This window comes from Ambystoma mexicanum, chromosome 4p (genome assembly GCF_040938575.1).
Source record: "Ambystoma mexicanum isolate Mex_15411 chromosome 4p, UKY_AmexF1_1, whole genome shotgun sequence".
Classification (NCBI taxonomy): Eukaryota; Metazoa; Chordata; class Amphibia; order Caudata; family Ambystomatidae; genus Ambystoma; species Ambystoma mexicanum.
This window is the reverse complement of record NC_090927.1, coordinates 1129146857-1129161769: the sequence shown is the minus strand read 5'-3', so window position 1 is coordinate 1129161769 and position 14913 is coordinate 1129146857. Positions and strand designations below refer to the sequence as shown.

General features: G+C 45.1%; 1 protein-coding gene across 1 annotated transcript in view; it reads right to left on the bottom strand.

Annotated features, from left to right (window-relative positions):
- The window catches only part of SHPRH (SNF2 histone linker PHD RING helicase), a 1474452-nt gene that overhangs the window by 485770 nt on the left and 973769 nt on the right, over nucleotides 1–14913 (bottom strand). Inside the window, exon 23 of the mRNA XM_069606718.1 lies at nucleotides 8054–8155. Coding sequence (XP_069462819.1) covers nucleotides 8054–8155 — 102 coding nt within the window. The remainder of the gene's footprint in view (nucleotides 1–8053; nucleotides 8156–14913) is intronic.

Genomic DNA, 14913 nt, shown 5'->3' with positions numbered 1-14913 from the left:
ATGGGTCAACTGTCGTTTGGCTTCAGACTGCTGGGCTGCAAAATTTAGTGTTCTTGGTGGACTCAGAATCTTCATTATCCCTGCTGGGATTGTAGTCTCCTCAGCTAGCCTAATTCTCAGAGTTTCTCTCAGGGCTGTCTGTGCTGAAGCCCTGCAAGCTCTTGGGGTGATGGAAACAAGGCCTCCAACAATCCTTGCCCAGTTGTCTTAGTTTTTCACCACTACTCACCCCACTGATTACACATACCACCTCCTGTTGCTTTCACTACTATTTGGTTTGTGTGTTTTAGCCAGCCTTGGGGTCTCTCAGCTTGTATTGCTCCCTATTGAGCTTACTCTGTCTCCTCATTCTGCTCAACCTTTGCCTTCTCTCCTCTGTCCTGCCTCCTCTCTGATGATTATATTCACTTCTCACCACTCCTCCAGTCTTTTCTATCCATCCATATTTTAGTAGGTGTTCCTTCCTGAGCTCTTCATCTCGTGTACAAGTATTCTTGCCTTTATCTCATCCTTCTGCTCTTTTCCTGATCCTTCAGCAACTTTGCCCTCTTTCTTTCTCCATCTCCCTCCTCCTGTCTTTCCTCTTGCTCCTTCCTCCTCTTTCCCACCTTGCTCCCGTTGCTCCATATTTTGCACTTTCTCCTCTCGCACACTTGACGACCACCTCCAACCTCTACACTATCCAATCAATCTATCCCAGTTTTTCACTTCCCCCCCAGATGGTGATTAGGGTCTTGAATGGGGAAGGGTTGAATCCTGCGATTGGCAGGGGATCCATCAAACTAATAACTTCTCATGTTTGCATGTTTGTGATTGGAGGCGTACACAGGGGACAGAATGGCAGTCTGCCATTTTGGAGACATGCTGTCAAGTTCTGAAGGCTGCCTGAATCCAAAACGGCATGCAGAGGGCTGCCAATGAGCGGCTGCAAAGCACATGTGCCCTCCAGCCCCAGTCAGCTGTCCTGAACACAAGTCTCATCCTTCTCACAAGAGTAAGCTTTGGGGTTTGTTCTGCAAACTGCACTTGCATAGCTGTCAACCAGTGGCCCTCCCTCTCTCCTGCAAAACACGGCTCACGGAATACCACAAACTGGGGTTTGGGAGCTGAACTCATTTACCAGGGCATTTTTTAACCTTTGTGAGCCTTTCTGTATCTCATGTTTTTGGACCACTGAAGGAGGACTAGTGGGACCCTCTATTACCTTCCTCCAGGCAGACTCTCTGATGAAGTGGAAAATCCCGGAGCACACAGTCACCCGAGCCCCACTTCCAGAATCAAAGTTCGCGACTCAGTCATGGACCATTGGGGAAGGGCCTAATCTCTTCTGGAAGCCTATCTTCACCACTATCAAAGCAGTCCTTGAAATGTCTACATGCACAACAAGTTTTAACCAGAGTGATGGGTAACCAGTGCATATATATAAAGCAGAATTGTAATGTGTGGTGCTGTTCAAGCCACCCTTAGCACTAGTCTTCTGTAGATAAGAGTCTCTGCAGTAATTATCTTCCTGTTCCCCTACGTCCCCTTCCTAGTAGACTTCCTTTTAGCCTTGGTACAGCCATTCACAGGATTTCAGCTACTCGAATATGGAGGCGGCAATAAGTTACTTGCTCACTTGGAGTTACAAAGGGTTTCCTAGGTGTAGTTGAGTCATAAGCTTAACAATCTGAGAATGGGGAAATACATTCAGCAAATTCTGATAACCAGACCCTATACTTCTCTTTTAACCTGGAATTTGCATGCTGCCCTCTATTAGCAAAACAGAGAAACTGCAGCCAAGGTATAGAAGGATATCCAAAGGCTGGATTAAGCAGGTTAACTTGTATAAACACCAAGCCTCAGCCTTAAAGGATTCCTGCCTCATAACTGTTCCCAACTGTTCCCAACAGGTCCTAGCAGGACTCCTGAACCTCCAGGAACCCTACCCATGGCTATTAATCCTGGAGCAGCCATGGATGAAAACCTACCCTCATTTCAATGTGCCCATATCTCCGTCCAGCTTTCCTGTCTACAGGGTCCCAGTGCAGTAGAACAGGTATCTATCTGGCCCTTCTCTCACTATCTGCCCTGTTTGGTAGCACAACCACGCCACATTATATAATCTACTGAACACATCCTGCAGAGGGAGCTCAGGCTATATTTTCTCACTACAGAAGAGTATGTATTAATATACTTTGATAGCGTACTTACAAGTAAGGCACCAACCTGTATCACCTTAAAATAAACTGAAGTCTAGTACGACTTGTCATGGAACAAACTCTTAATATTACCCTTTCTTACATCAAGGTGCCAGGCCTTTTTTAAAATGACCATTCCATTTACATAGTCTGTTATCAACAACATTTACCTTGTTGCACAATCTATCCATGACTACGCCATTACTGGCTCAAGTTTTGCCGTCACTGAATTACCATTATGGAGTCTAACCTGGAGTACAAAGTATAGAGACGCCCAGGCAAGTAAGCCACCAAATTTCCAGGATTGACCAAGCAAACACGTGAGCCCCTCATACATCCATCCCACATTACATAGTGTACTAACTTACCGTTCTCAAAATCTACCATGGAAACCCAAACAAATTATCATAACACTTAAGGACATATCGACCTCCTCCTTTTCGCAGAATCATGGTCCACATAATAGGACTGGCATGCACCAATGCTATCCCAAAACATTTTTCACCTGCTGCATCCCTCCTCCCCTGTGCCCTAAGCACCTGGTTCCTGATTTTCCAACCTCTTATCTTTCCCTTGCTCATTTTCTTTTCTCCACAAGACTACGGTCTTGATACCCTTGGCGAGGGCACAGTATTATTATCATTATTATTATTATCATTATGGTATTTAGTGAGCAAAACCTAGCTTTGAGAAGCAACGGAACACTTTACAGAGGAATACAACCATTGTAGGGGAGGCATGGTAAAACAAGTATGACACTGACACAAAAGATAAAATGGGTAAAACATTTATTAACTTTGTGGGGTATGGAAAAAGTCCAACGTTGCCCTATAACTAGGATGGGGAGAGTCTCGACCATAATATAATAAAGAAAACCGTCTTAGTTTGTCAAATCAAAATGGCCTATGCTAACAAAACTTAATGCCTGCCCTATATCTTGTACAATAAAATGTGTAAAGGAGATATGTATAGAAAAGGAAAACCAGTGTTTTACAAAGAATAAATGTGGCTGAATCAGCTCTCCTCCACCAGTTAAACAGCGCGGAGTAAGGCAGTCTTTATAGGCAGGATGACGCACTCTGGCTCAGGCTTTAACACTGAAAACAGTTTGGAACATGAATTGAAGCCTGCCTGGCCTTCCATGTTAAAGACTCCTGTTCCAGTCTTCCCAAATAACATAACGAAAGCTCACACTTCCTCTTTCGGGCTCAGACCGCTTCAAAGAAAACAAAAAGTTCAACGTTGGCCCCCCTCTGCCAGGCTCAGACCTTGCACAGTTCAACAACACTTGCCAAGCCTCCCTTGCCCGAACTTTTGCACTTCGGGTCTCCCTCAATCGGACTCAGACCACTTTTCAGATATCAAAGACTTTCAAATGTGCGGGGCTTTTGTTACAGACCACTGCAGGATCACTTCGACCCAGATTTCTTTGATCAGATTTTCCTCTCCCCTTCTCTCGGGGTCAACTTCGTTCGCATTTGCTTTTGCAGTTCATTTACTTTTATCACCTCAAACAATGCACCTTTCATAGAGACCTTCGAGTGGGCTACTCCTTTTCGCCTGACCACTCTGTTACTCAGTAACGCTGATACCACCGCTGTTCTTGCTTTAAAGTTAATTTGTAGGTCTGCCTTTCCTTGTGTCTCATCCACACACGTGCAGCATTCACTTGCAATATATTGTTGCAAACATCAATCTTTCTTAGAACACACCGGTCTCTCAGGTCGCTTGCCAACTCAACGGCTGTGTGCGGTTTTCTTTGCTTTTTGATTTCCAATTCATGAGTCAAGGTAAGTACCACAGGCTTGGCTTCGCCTCCCCAACTCTGTCATTTACCCGGGAGGGTCCCTAGCATCCTCGGAACACAATGCAGTCTTTGATATTCTGATCTGGCTTCCACGTGTCTTTCGTGGCTTTGTGGAGGCAACAAATTCCAGTAGGGAACTCTTGGGGTTTTCGGCCTGCTGCTCTCGTCCCTTGGTCCGTCGCTCTGCTCCAGTAGGTTCGCCTTTGCCCCGGAAGTTCTGCTCATACTCATGTTCCACCTTGCTCAGAGTGTGTCTCTAGGTTCTGCCTTTTATCCATTTGAGGACAGCTAATTGGAATCAGGAGTGTGCACTTGAAGTCAAGTGCCTGACTTTGCCTGACCCGATTAGCGGCACATGTCCAGTACGACGTATAAGAGTTAGTCTTGTTACTCTCAGTCGCAGTCTTCCTCGGCCTAGTGTTTGTGCAGAAAGGGGGAGGGGGAAGTTGGTTCATCGGATCTTACAAAATAGGAGGGGTTGGATGTACAAAAAAGGTGGGAATACCACATCTCACCATCGGCTGTGATCTCCCCGCACTGGTCGACCCCCGGGGTCTGGATCCAAAGGCAATGGCCATGCCGTGGCCACCTGTGAGAGAGATCCCTGGAGGCTAGCGGGTGAGAACACCCTCTGGTATCTCACACAATACAGATACACAATAAAGTGCTTTACAGAGGTATACAACTGTACAGATGCATAACGGAGCGGTTTTCATAGTTAACTACAGACAAGATATACAGCAGGGCATAGGATCCAGAAGGGCACAGGGGGGGTAGAGCTGTACAGGGTTGGGGGGAGGGGAGGAGAGGGGCAGACAGTGTCTAGCGAGTCCGGTGGTGCAGGGGGTGACGTGATCTAGGTGTTGGGGAGGAGAGACTCCTTGAAGAGGAGTTATTTTCTGATTTGTAGGAGCGTAGGTGTGAGTCTGATGCTGACGGGGAGGAGGTTACATAGACTTGGGGAGTAGGCAGAGAAGGCTTATTTTCTGGCCCTTTCCTTTTTTCAGCAGCAGATTTGAAGTCTACATGTGTCCTGGCTTCTGGTGGTGTGCTGTCTGCCGGAGATGCTGAGTTTTTCCGTGAGGTAGCTGGGTAACTTGAAGACGACTGCCTTATAGATGATGCAGCAACACTTGAAGTTGATGCATGCATGCATGCAGTGGGAGCCATTGAAGGTTGATGAGACCCGAGGTGATGTGGTCATATCTGCGTAGGCGCTTGATGAGGCATGCAGCCGCAAGTAGGACACTTCTCACGGCACAAGGAAGGACAACGGGAGGCCTTCGAGGAGGGCATTTTCCCCCATCCAGGTGGGATAGGACCAGTGCTTGAACGGTGGATCTAAAGCTGTCTGGAGGGAGGGCTTCACTTTCCGCATGAGGGAGAGCCGATACCAAGCTGTCTGAGATTTCATAACTAGGTTTGCATTGAAGGAGGTGAGCTCAGGTGTGAAGCCCTCATGGTTCATGGTTGATATCTAGGTCTGTATGTATGGGTGTTCGGTGTTGTTGGTGAGGATTGGGAATCCGGTCTTGAAGGGGCTGTGCTTCAAGTATGCACTGCACATCCAAGATTGGATCAGCGAGATGCAAGTTTTGAGCATGTTGATGTTCTTGATGGAGTCGATCTTGAAATGTATCTGTGTGTCATCTGCGTTTTAGTGGATGTGAATGTTGTGTGCCCAGCGGCTCCATGTATAGATTGAAGATCACTGAAGAGAGGATGGAACCATGCGGGACTCCACAGGTGACGGGTAGGTTTGGAAATTTAGAGGAGTACATCTGGACAAACTGCTGGCGGTTGGCGAGGCAGCACTTGAACAAAAGTAGGACAAGGTCACTGATCCCCATGAGCCAATGTAGTGTGTCCGTGAGCGCCTAGAGGTTTACTGTGTCGAAAGCGGCCGAGAGGTCGAGTAGAACCAGGAGGCAGGGGTGGGCATCATCGACCACCTGTATGGTTGCCGTCTGCGTACTACATCTGGGTCTGAACCTGGATTGGTAGGTTTGGAGGAGAATGTCGATGTGTTGCTGCAGTTGAATGGCTACCGCTTTCTCAATGATCTTACCTCGGAAGGGGGGATGAGTGATGTGTCGATAGTTACCTAGATTGTCGTGATCCAGAGTTTGCCATTCCATGGACAAGCTTGAGCGCTCCAACACTATTATGGTGGGGATTTGGAGCAGTATAAAAGCCTGATAACATAATATAACAAACGCCTCTTACATAAGATCATTCAAGGAGAGGGAGGGAAAATATCCAGATAGCAGCAAAATTCGAGATTGACTATAATTATAATTTGCCTCATACCACAATACCCATCTTTTGTAGAGTATTGATTTATTCTGACATTAATACAGCAACATGACTGTTTTCAATAGCAGCATAGAACTACTCAACACAAACTGCTTCGAAGAAATACCTCAAGCTTGGTTTACCATAACACCTTTATTGTATTTATTTATATATTTGTAGGGCGCCGAAGCCCACAGGCATCAGGGCTTTCACTTCAGTAATGGGACCCACACAAAGCTCGTCTTTTGTAATTCTGGTGCACTATTTGCATTCATGTCCTGCTGTCTTTCTCTTTCTATCACATTTTGTTTCTCTTTACCACCATAATGTGTAAGTGATTTATGGTCTACATCCAAAATGTAATGGCAAACATTATTTCATAAAAGAAGCCCAGTTAAAGACATACATAACAGCGGTTCAGAACAATAGGAATACTGCCCCAGTTTTTCACTGGATTAATCCAAGTCCTTTCGCATTGTCGGGTAGTCCAGAATGCACAGTTCATTTGAAATCAGGAAAACCAAAGTGAAAGCACTTCTGACCAACACAGGGGTGGTTTTGACGGCTGCAGATATATAACTATTGTTACAGATATGTGCTATTCTCACAAGAAATAAAAAGAACATCACGGTAGTTAAGCTTTTGCCCCTTATTTTACTGACCCTTAACTCACTCGCAGATACTACTAAGCCTACGATAACACGTGGCGATAACACATCCACCAAATCAAGCTCTATAGACAAGGCGTTTAACTTGCCTGACATGGTGGACGCCCTTTTCAATTAAAGTCCTGACCATGACTTTCTTATCCTGAAGACAGTTCAGTATATCCCGGCAGCGCTGCTTACCTGGTACAGCCACTGCCCACCTCCAACTACACACCGAACCAGAAACACTCATCAGTGTGTCGACAATGTTAATGTATTGTTACTGTTAAACAATACAAGAAATTAAATATTTTGTCACTTCTGTTTACTAACCCACCATATATGTAGACCACAAAAGTCTTGACCATGCATATTCCACGTGCTATGGCATCCTCTACTGTATATATGTCTTCTTAATTTCAAATAAATCTTTGTTTACTTCTGCATTTCCACGGTGACATTCCTTTTTGGGAGCCAGCACTCACCTGGCCCTGCTGCAAATGTGTGTTGACCTCGAATCACGCCTATGTCTAGGGTAGCCTATAACTATCTCTCCTTGTTTCTGCATACCTCCTAACCCTCTAGAGTCAAGCCCCCTTACTGAAAAAGAGGGTTCTGCCCATTTTTCAGGGAAAAACAAAGCAACAGTTCCTAAAACTAAATCTGCGTAAAGGCAGAGTCTTTAAGATAAACAGCTTCATGTGACTATGGCCTCCTGCACCAGTTAAATTAGCAAATTATTTCTTTATAGACATCTAGTGTTTTCTCAAAAACAGCACAGCAAGAATATTAAGAGATAAAGGAAGAAATTACTCCATCTCACAATTCCCCCCTCCCACATATCCATCATACAGAGCCATACCTTTGAGGACCATGATCAGCTGCTTAAACAGTCCTGTTACTAGACCTGCTTATTTGCTCACCTTTCAAGCTCATACCTGCCACCACTGCACACTGCTGCTTTACTTAACAAATATGTATGGAGCAACCAATCCTTCATGGAACTAGGACAGGGTTCTATCGATATAGACAAAAAGTTGACCCTTACCAAAATGTTAATTTCAAACATCAAGTATTTTGAAAGCAATGTGGCGATAACACATCCACCAATTTGATTGTCTTACCTTCTCTAAATTAGTGAGGTACAGCAGCTGGCCCAGCTTTTTTAGTAGTTGTGAGTTTGCTACTGCTTTGTCATTTAATAGTTTCATTCGATTTTGTTCAACCTAAGAAAAAACAAATTATACAAATTTTAATACAGACGTAACAACTTCCGTTAAACATTGAGTTTGTCTTGTTGTAAGGCTCTTTCTCTCACTAGATTCTATGTAAAAAGTATACTGGAATTTTAACAAAATTGAATATGGTGGCGGACACATTTAGGGTCATATAACAGTATTCGTTCCTATTTAGTCACATTATTTCCCTTTCAGAAAGTCCAACTTTACTGAAATTGGTCTTTCGGAAAAGGGCATCACCATTTCTATGAGGTTCCTCTTCATGGACCAAATATTTTATTGGTATTAAATTATATAAACAACATTCACATTAAATTGTTTAACAACCAGACTACTTGTATACTTCCAATCCACAACACTTTCCTTCTGGACATGGCTTTATAGGGGAACATTAATTTTGAAACCAACTGTTGAACTCCAGTCTTTATAGTTAGTCAATTATCCAATGATTTCTTTATAAGCAAAGACTAGCAACGCCTAATGTTACATGTGTTATTTCAGGTTGCTATTTACAGTCTGTCACAGACTCCATTACCACATGTGGCTTATTTACAGAAAGCACATTGTTTTTTGGCATTTTATTACTTCCAAGTTGTGAGGCAGTTAGCAACTTTACTAGAATTGTAGGAAAGACCAAGCAATGCCACATGTGACACAAGATAATCTTTGTTTAGACGAGGGGTTCTATTTACTATCAAGTCAAAGAAGAGGTTGGACCAAATACTTTTGGGAGCTAGAGGAATCGCTACAAAAGAAAAAAGGAAGTTCTGAAAAATGACAGTGCCATGGATGAGTCAGCAAAATGCAGGATATTTCTCAGTTGCCCAGCATCTTTAGTGGCATTCCTCCAAATCATACAGTACACATCCTTGCCCCTCCATGGACTTCCTAGTGTACAGAGTAATGTTCTAAGATGTGGCCAACAGAAAGTTTAGAACATATGCTTAACAAGTCCTAAGCCTCCAGGCTAATCCCTAAACCATAACCCAAATGTTCCAATTCTTGGCCAACCAAAGAGTTGAAAATCATGGTATAAAAAGTCCAGCTGTGATCTCAAACACAAAATAAAGATGTTTTCTCCTGGGAAGGCTCTTTCAGAGTTTACTCACAGTCTGGACCCTCCTTTAGACTTCCTGCTTGTACTATCTCTCTTCAGTCTTCTCTCATGTATCTGGATTCTCAGACTTTTCTTTTCCTTGACCTCAGCCTGTTTGGCTTCTTGTTGCAGTGCTGGATTTGTCTCCAACAACTGGTCCCCCCCCTTCACCAGAAAGGTCTCTCCTAGACCATTGGATTCAGAGCAGCTCTTTCCTACACTTCAGGGTTTTGGGAATTCATGGGCTTCAGGTCTCTCCACAACCGTGTATCTCAACTTTCACTTTGCAGGGCTCAACACAAACTGGTTTCATAGCATTCGCTTGGGTATGTCTGACCATAACCTGGAATCTCATCATTCAAATTGGTAGGTCATCACAATGACTTCTGGCAGTGTCCCGGTCTCAAGCAGTTTCTCCAACAAAGTAGCCACCTTGCTCCAAGTGACTGTCTTCATGCTCCCACAAGACGAGGCAAAGAACATGTCCTTGCTCGTTGGCTGCCTTTTTTTATTTTTTATTGTATCAGCCAATATAATTGGTTGGGCCAGCTCAGAGTTTGTCTAAGGGTTTCAGGGTGGTCTTTGAATTTGGTTTCTCCTAACAGAGTTTTTAATCTGTGATAATGAACTGCTTAGCATTAGTTAACTATGTACTTAACTCGCTTGGCCTTTTAGCAGTTTTACAGGTGTGGTGCAAGATCAATGCCATCTTGGATCCTCTCCTGCAGCAGTTCCCGAATCTGTGACATTCTGTATCCTTCTGCGAATGATTCGCTGCCATCTGATGGCGAGGTCTGCAGTCACTTCGCCTTGTAAGGAAGGCTTGGTATCAAACAGTGAAGACAGACACAAGTGATCTCAGTTCAAGGGTGTTTATTGAAGTAGAATGGGTTGGTTGAATGCCCATCTAACCTAAATGTAAACAAGTTACGACAATTAAATAATAATAAGGCAGTCCTAGGTGAGTCTCTTGTCAAAATAAAACTATTGCCTGTCCTTACTTCTAAATACAAAAGGGTGTGGGACAAAGTATGCAACAAAGAAAAGTGTTCAAGAAATTTTATGTCAGGACGGTTGAGCAGTTGGCTTCCCTTCCCCACGTTTTCAGCACGGGGCAAGGCAGCATGTTCAAGGTTTGTACACACTCTGGCTTCTCTGCCACGAGGACACAGTTCAAAGCATCGACATCAGGGCCATCTGCCAAAGTCTCTTTTGCAAAAACATTCACATACTGCAGAGGGCCCGTCATAACAAACAAATATCAAGTTCTATTAGGATCTTCATATGCGCACTTTCTCGCTTTCAGTATTTATCATTGGTCTCCTGCCTTCAGGCTTGGACCCCTTTGTACCACAATGTTTATGCTTGGTCTCCCTCATTCGGGCTCGGACCATGGATCTCCCTCATTCAGGCTCGGATCCTCTTGACATCAAAATCAAAGACTTTCGAATGTGCAATGGGTTTTGCTTAAACCCATCACAGGACCACTTCGATTCACTTCATACAATATTCTCATCCATCGTTTGGAGGGATACCTTACAGAGACCTTCGATTGAGCAAACTCACGGTGGCAAACCACTCTGTTAACGGTATCGTATCTTTCCTTCTCAAGTTCAAACATTCATCAGCAGTTTAGCTTTACTCACGTCTTTCATCACACGTTTAACAATGTTCTTTCCAGCACTCTTTATACAATGTTGCTGCTTGCAACCTTGTCTTCAACACAGACCGGGCATGCATCGGTCTCCCCAACTCACCAGCTGCGTTGATCTCTCTAATGCTTCTTTGTTCTTGGAGCCAAGGACGAAACCCCGACGGCTGCCACTCCTCCCCACCTTGGTTGGTTACGCGGGAGGGCCTTCGGTATCTCCGACACACAATGTAGGAGTCTTCAGTCTGGTTTCCTGGCCGCATGCTTTCTGCTTCGAAGGTTTCTGGAAAGTAACAGTTTCTTACCGAAAAGGTCAAGGGTTCCCTCCTTGCAAACCCTTCTTGGTTTCCCATCTTTCTCCCATCGTTCAGCTGCTGACTGGAAACTGCTGTCCCTTTGTGTGCGTTGCCTCGCTCAGAGTGTGCTCTCATACTCCGCCTTTTATCCATGTGGGGAAGTTTAATGGCAGTCCGGTGTGAGTGATTGTCAGTAATTGCCCGAGTTCACCTGACCATAGTAGCGGGACATGTCAGGTACACTGCTCGGGTGCGAGTCCATTTTCTCCCGGGCTGTGCGTGTGAAGTGTTTGTGAAGGGAAAAGGGAGGGAGAGTATAAAGTTCCCACATATCCTATCTGGTAGGATGGGGTAAAGGTGTTACAGGGGGAGCGATACCACATCTCGCCATCGGGTGTCCCACTCCCCGAAGACCCCTCACCCAGGTGATGCTCCAGCACTGGTCCACCCCCAGGACCTGGATCCAAAAGCAATGGCTGTCTCCTAGCCACCTGGATGACAGATCCCTGGCTACTAGTGGGTGAGACACCTTCAGTTTCTCACAAGCTCCTTGCGCCACTTATCGTGTAAGTTCATTAATTCTGGAAAAACCTCAAACTCTGCTTGTTTATTCACATTTAATGTTCATCAGACACACAACAGGGTCTTTAAATGGTACTCCCTTTTAGGAATTGGAGTTGTAGATGTTAGGACATATTTTCTATTTGCAACATTCCCTCCACATATTTCTATAGGACACCCTTTCTTTTTGCTTGTTTTTAACCCCGTCTTGACTTTCTGGGGGTCAGTAAAGCCTTCTACTTTACTTCTCTTACTTGTTTGGCTCATTCTTATGTGAAAACCGACTGGTGCCTAAGACCATTAGTACCGAGAGCCTATGGGGGCCATGACATGTTTCCTGGCATCCCACCGTTAATACCGGCAGGATACCGGGAAACTGCCCTACCATTACCAGTGCCTGATATCCCGGTATTTCCGGGTTTTTCCTGGTGCCATCAACAGCGTGAAACCCCCATTCCATGGAGTCCCTTAGGGCTGCATAGAGGGGATTGCCGGAATTAACGGCACCGGTAATACCGATGCTGGTAATTCCAGCATTTATTTGCCAGGGCCCCGATTTACCTTCAGCTCTTGGCTGGAGGTAAATCGGAGACCCCACCAGCAAAACACAAGTGTAAAAGTGTGGTATAAGTGCCACCACTGAAATTACCGGCACTTTTACCACACCAGAAAAACTATAATGACCCCCTATGTCTCTATATGAACTCTTATATTTTTACAATAACACACATCACATTACAGTCAAGTGCAGTTAGGCTACTTTGTTTCCTTAATCTTTTTTATATAATGGCTTTTTGGTTACATTTACAACATGCCTAAGACACGCTGGTGGCAGCTGTAATACTTGTAATGTTTTTGTTAAATTGTACTTGTGCATTATTGCATTTACTGCAAATGGCTCTAAAGGCCATGCCACAAAGTTTTTCGCTTGTTCTGTGGCCATATTATTCTTTGCTCTTCTTCCTGCCTTCTCAGGCCAGGAAATGCCCTATATGGAAATCCCTTTCATGGGGAAAGCTGAGGCTTTCATGGGCTAAGGAGCGTTGTGTAAGTGTGCGGCAGAGAAGGGTTCTGGGACCAATCCATATCTCAGGTGCCTGAATCTCTGTTGCTTGGTATATGCGGTGACCGTAGCCATCATTGGATAGCCACTGGCTGTTTGCATGGTGCATATCATTACCATTGGTGGGCTTGAGCTTGCTCCCAGCCTAAATCTTAGGTAAAATGAGGGCTACTTCAACTGTTCAGCAGATCCCTGCTAGAGCAAAGACTTATGCGAAGGAGAGCAGCCCCCGGACAGCCTGAAGACAGCCCCTGCAGCTGACCAGCATCAAATCCAGTGTTGTCCCGGTGAAGCCCTGTTCCTCTGTCCTGTTCTCAAGAGGGTCATTGTTTGCGCTTCAAACCCTGGACTGGTGTTGACGACCAGTATCAACCCCTGCTTCGGAAGTGTCACTGGACCAACCAGTGGACAGATTCTCTCTCTCTTGGGCTACCTCATTGCAGCCATCAGCATTCTGAGCAGAGCCTTGGAACTTTGAGGATCTTCAGCTTGTGCAACAGGTCGCCTGCTCCTGAATTTTCAGCCATATTACTTCAAAGGAAGCTGTGCTGGGCCTGTTCGTCCCTGGATGATTGCCTGTCACTGCTTGACCAGGGTGACCTTCACGGAATCTTTTTTTTGTGTCCCTGAGGTGTCCTGTGGCAGACTGTCCCGCAGATTTGTACACCTGTCCTCATGTAGACAACCCTAGTGGAAGAAACCAAGACAGAATAACAAGCCTGCAACGAAGCCCGGAACCTCCACAAGTGCGATCTGGGGCACTCTCAGCCGGAGGTTTAAGTCCACATACCTAGCAGGGACATCACAGTGGGGTGGAAAGAAGCAAAGAGAAGAGTTGGTGAAGCAAACATCACAAAGGAGGACTGTAGAAAGAGGTCAAAAAGAAGGTTGGTGGAGACATTCAGGAGAAGACAGAAGAGAAACCAATGAAAATGGGAGAACAGCAGAGGAGGATGCTTGACAAGGTACCAGAGAGAGACAGGATTTAAGAGGGAGAGAAGGCAAGATCAGATTCAAAAGAGTTTAAGAGGGTGCAAACAAATCCAAGTGGTAGAGAAGACTGAAAATGTGGTGAACCCCTGTTAGGGAGAATTCTCCAGAATGGCTAATTTCCCTTACCTACTGAGTCCCTCAGCAGCTTTACTGGATTTCTAGGATTTATTTCTTTCCACCTGGTAAGAGTGTGAGCCTTTTTTTCCCCACGCTTACATGTGTTTTGCTGTGTGTGTTTAACATTTTTGTGTTCATAGACTGTGGAGCCATACCTACTCCATAGGCATCATCTTTTTACTGTGTGTTACACAGCACCTTCCGTGCAGTGACACAGGGTTGTCTTTTAGACTTCCCCAACTCAGACTCCATTTTCTGGGACTGACTACTGTCTCCCAGAACATGTAAAGTTGCCATTGACTTTATTAGTCTTTTAAATCCACAGACCCAGTACAAACCATCTTCCATGGAGTACTGGAAAGGGTTAATACTTATCCCTTTTTGTCTGTTTCTCTTGGAGCATTGTTTCGCTCCCTTTTCATCAACACTTGGCTGGTGGCAAGTACCCTATTTTTCCTACCGCGGTTATCTTAAATAACCTTGGTATTGTTTTAGGCTATCGTGGTAGCCTCGAACTTAAACCCACTAGACCATATATGTTTTATTTCGGTTCCGACTGGGTTTATTCGCCATTTCTTTTTGAAAATGTCTCTCTCATGTTTTTCTCTGCACGCCAAACCAGGTTTGGTTCCTTTGTTCTCCTTTTTTTCGCGAGCTTCTACGCAGAAGCCCTCCGTAGGCGCCTGTATGTCTGGGGGTGACAAGATGTGAGGGAGGGGTTTAGGACTCCCTGCACAGGGTCTCCTTGGAGACCCATGTCGTACTCTGAACTTATTGACTGTGGTGACTGTCCTGGCGGGACAGCCACCCTGCTGTGTGATTGACAGACAGTCTGTCTGATTGGGGGAAAAATGCATAAAAGGCAGGTCTCTGGGTCTGGAAAGGCAGAGTTGCCACTGGAATGAAAGAACCGAGGAGGAGCTGACGGAAGAGGACCCCTACCACGACTGAACCGCCCGGTGAAACCCT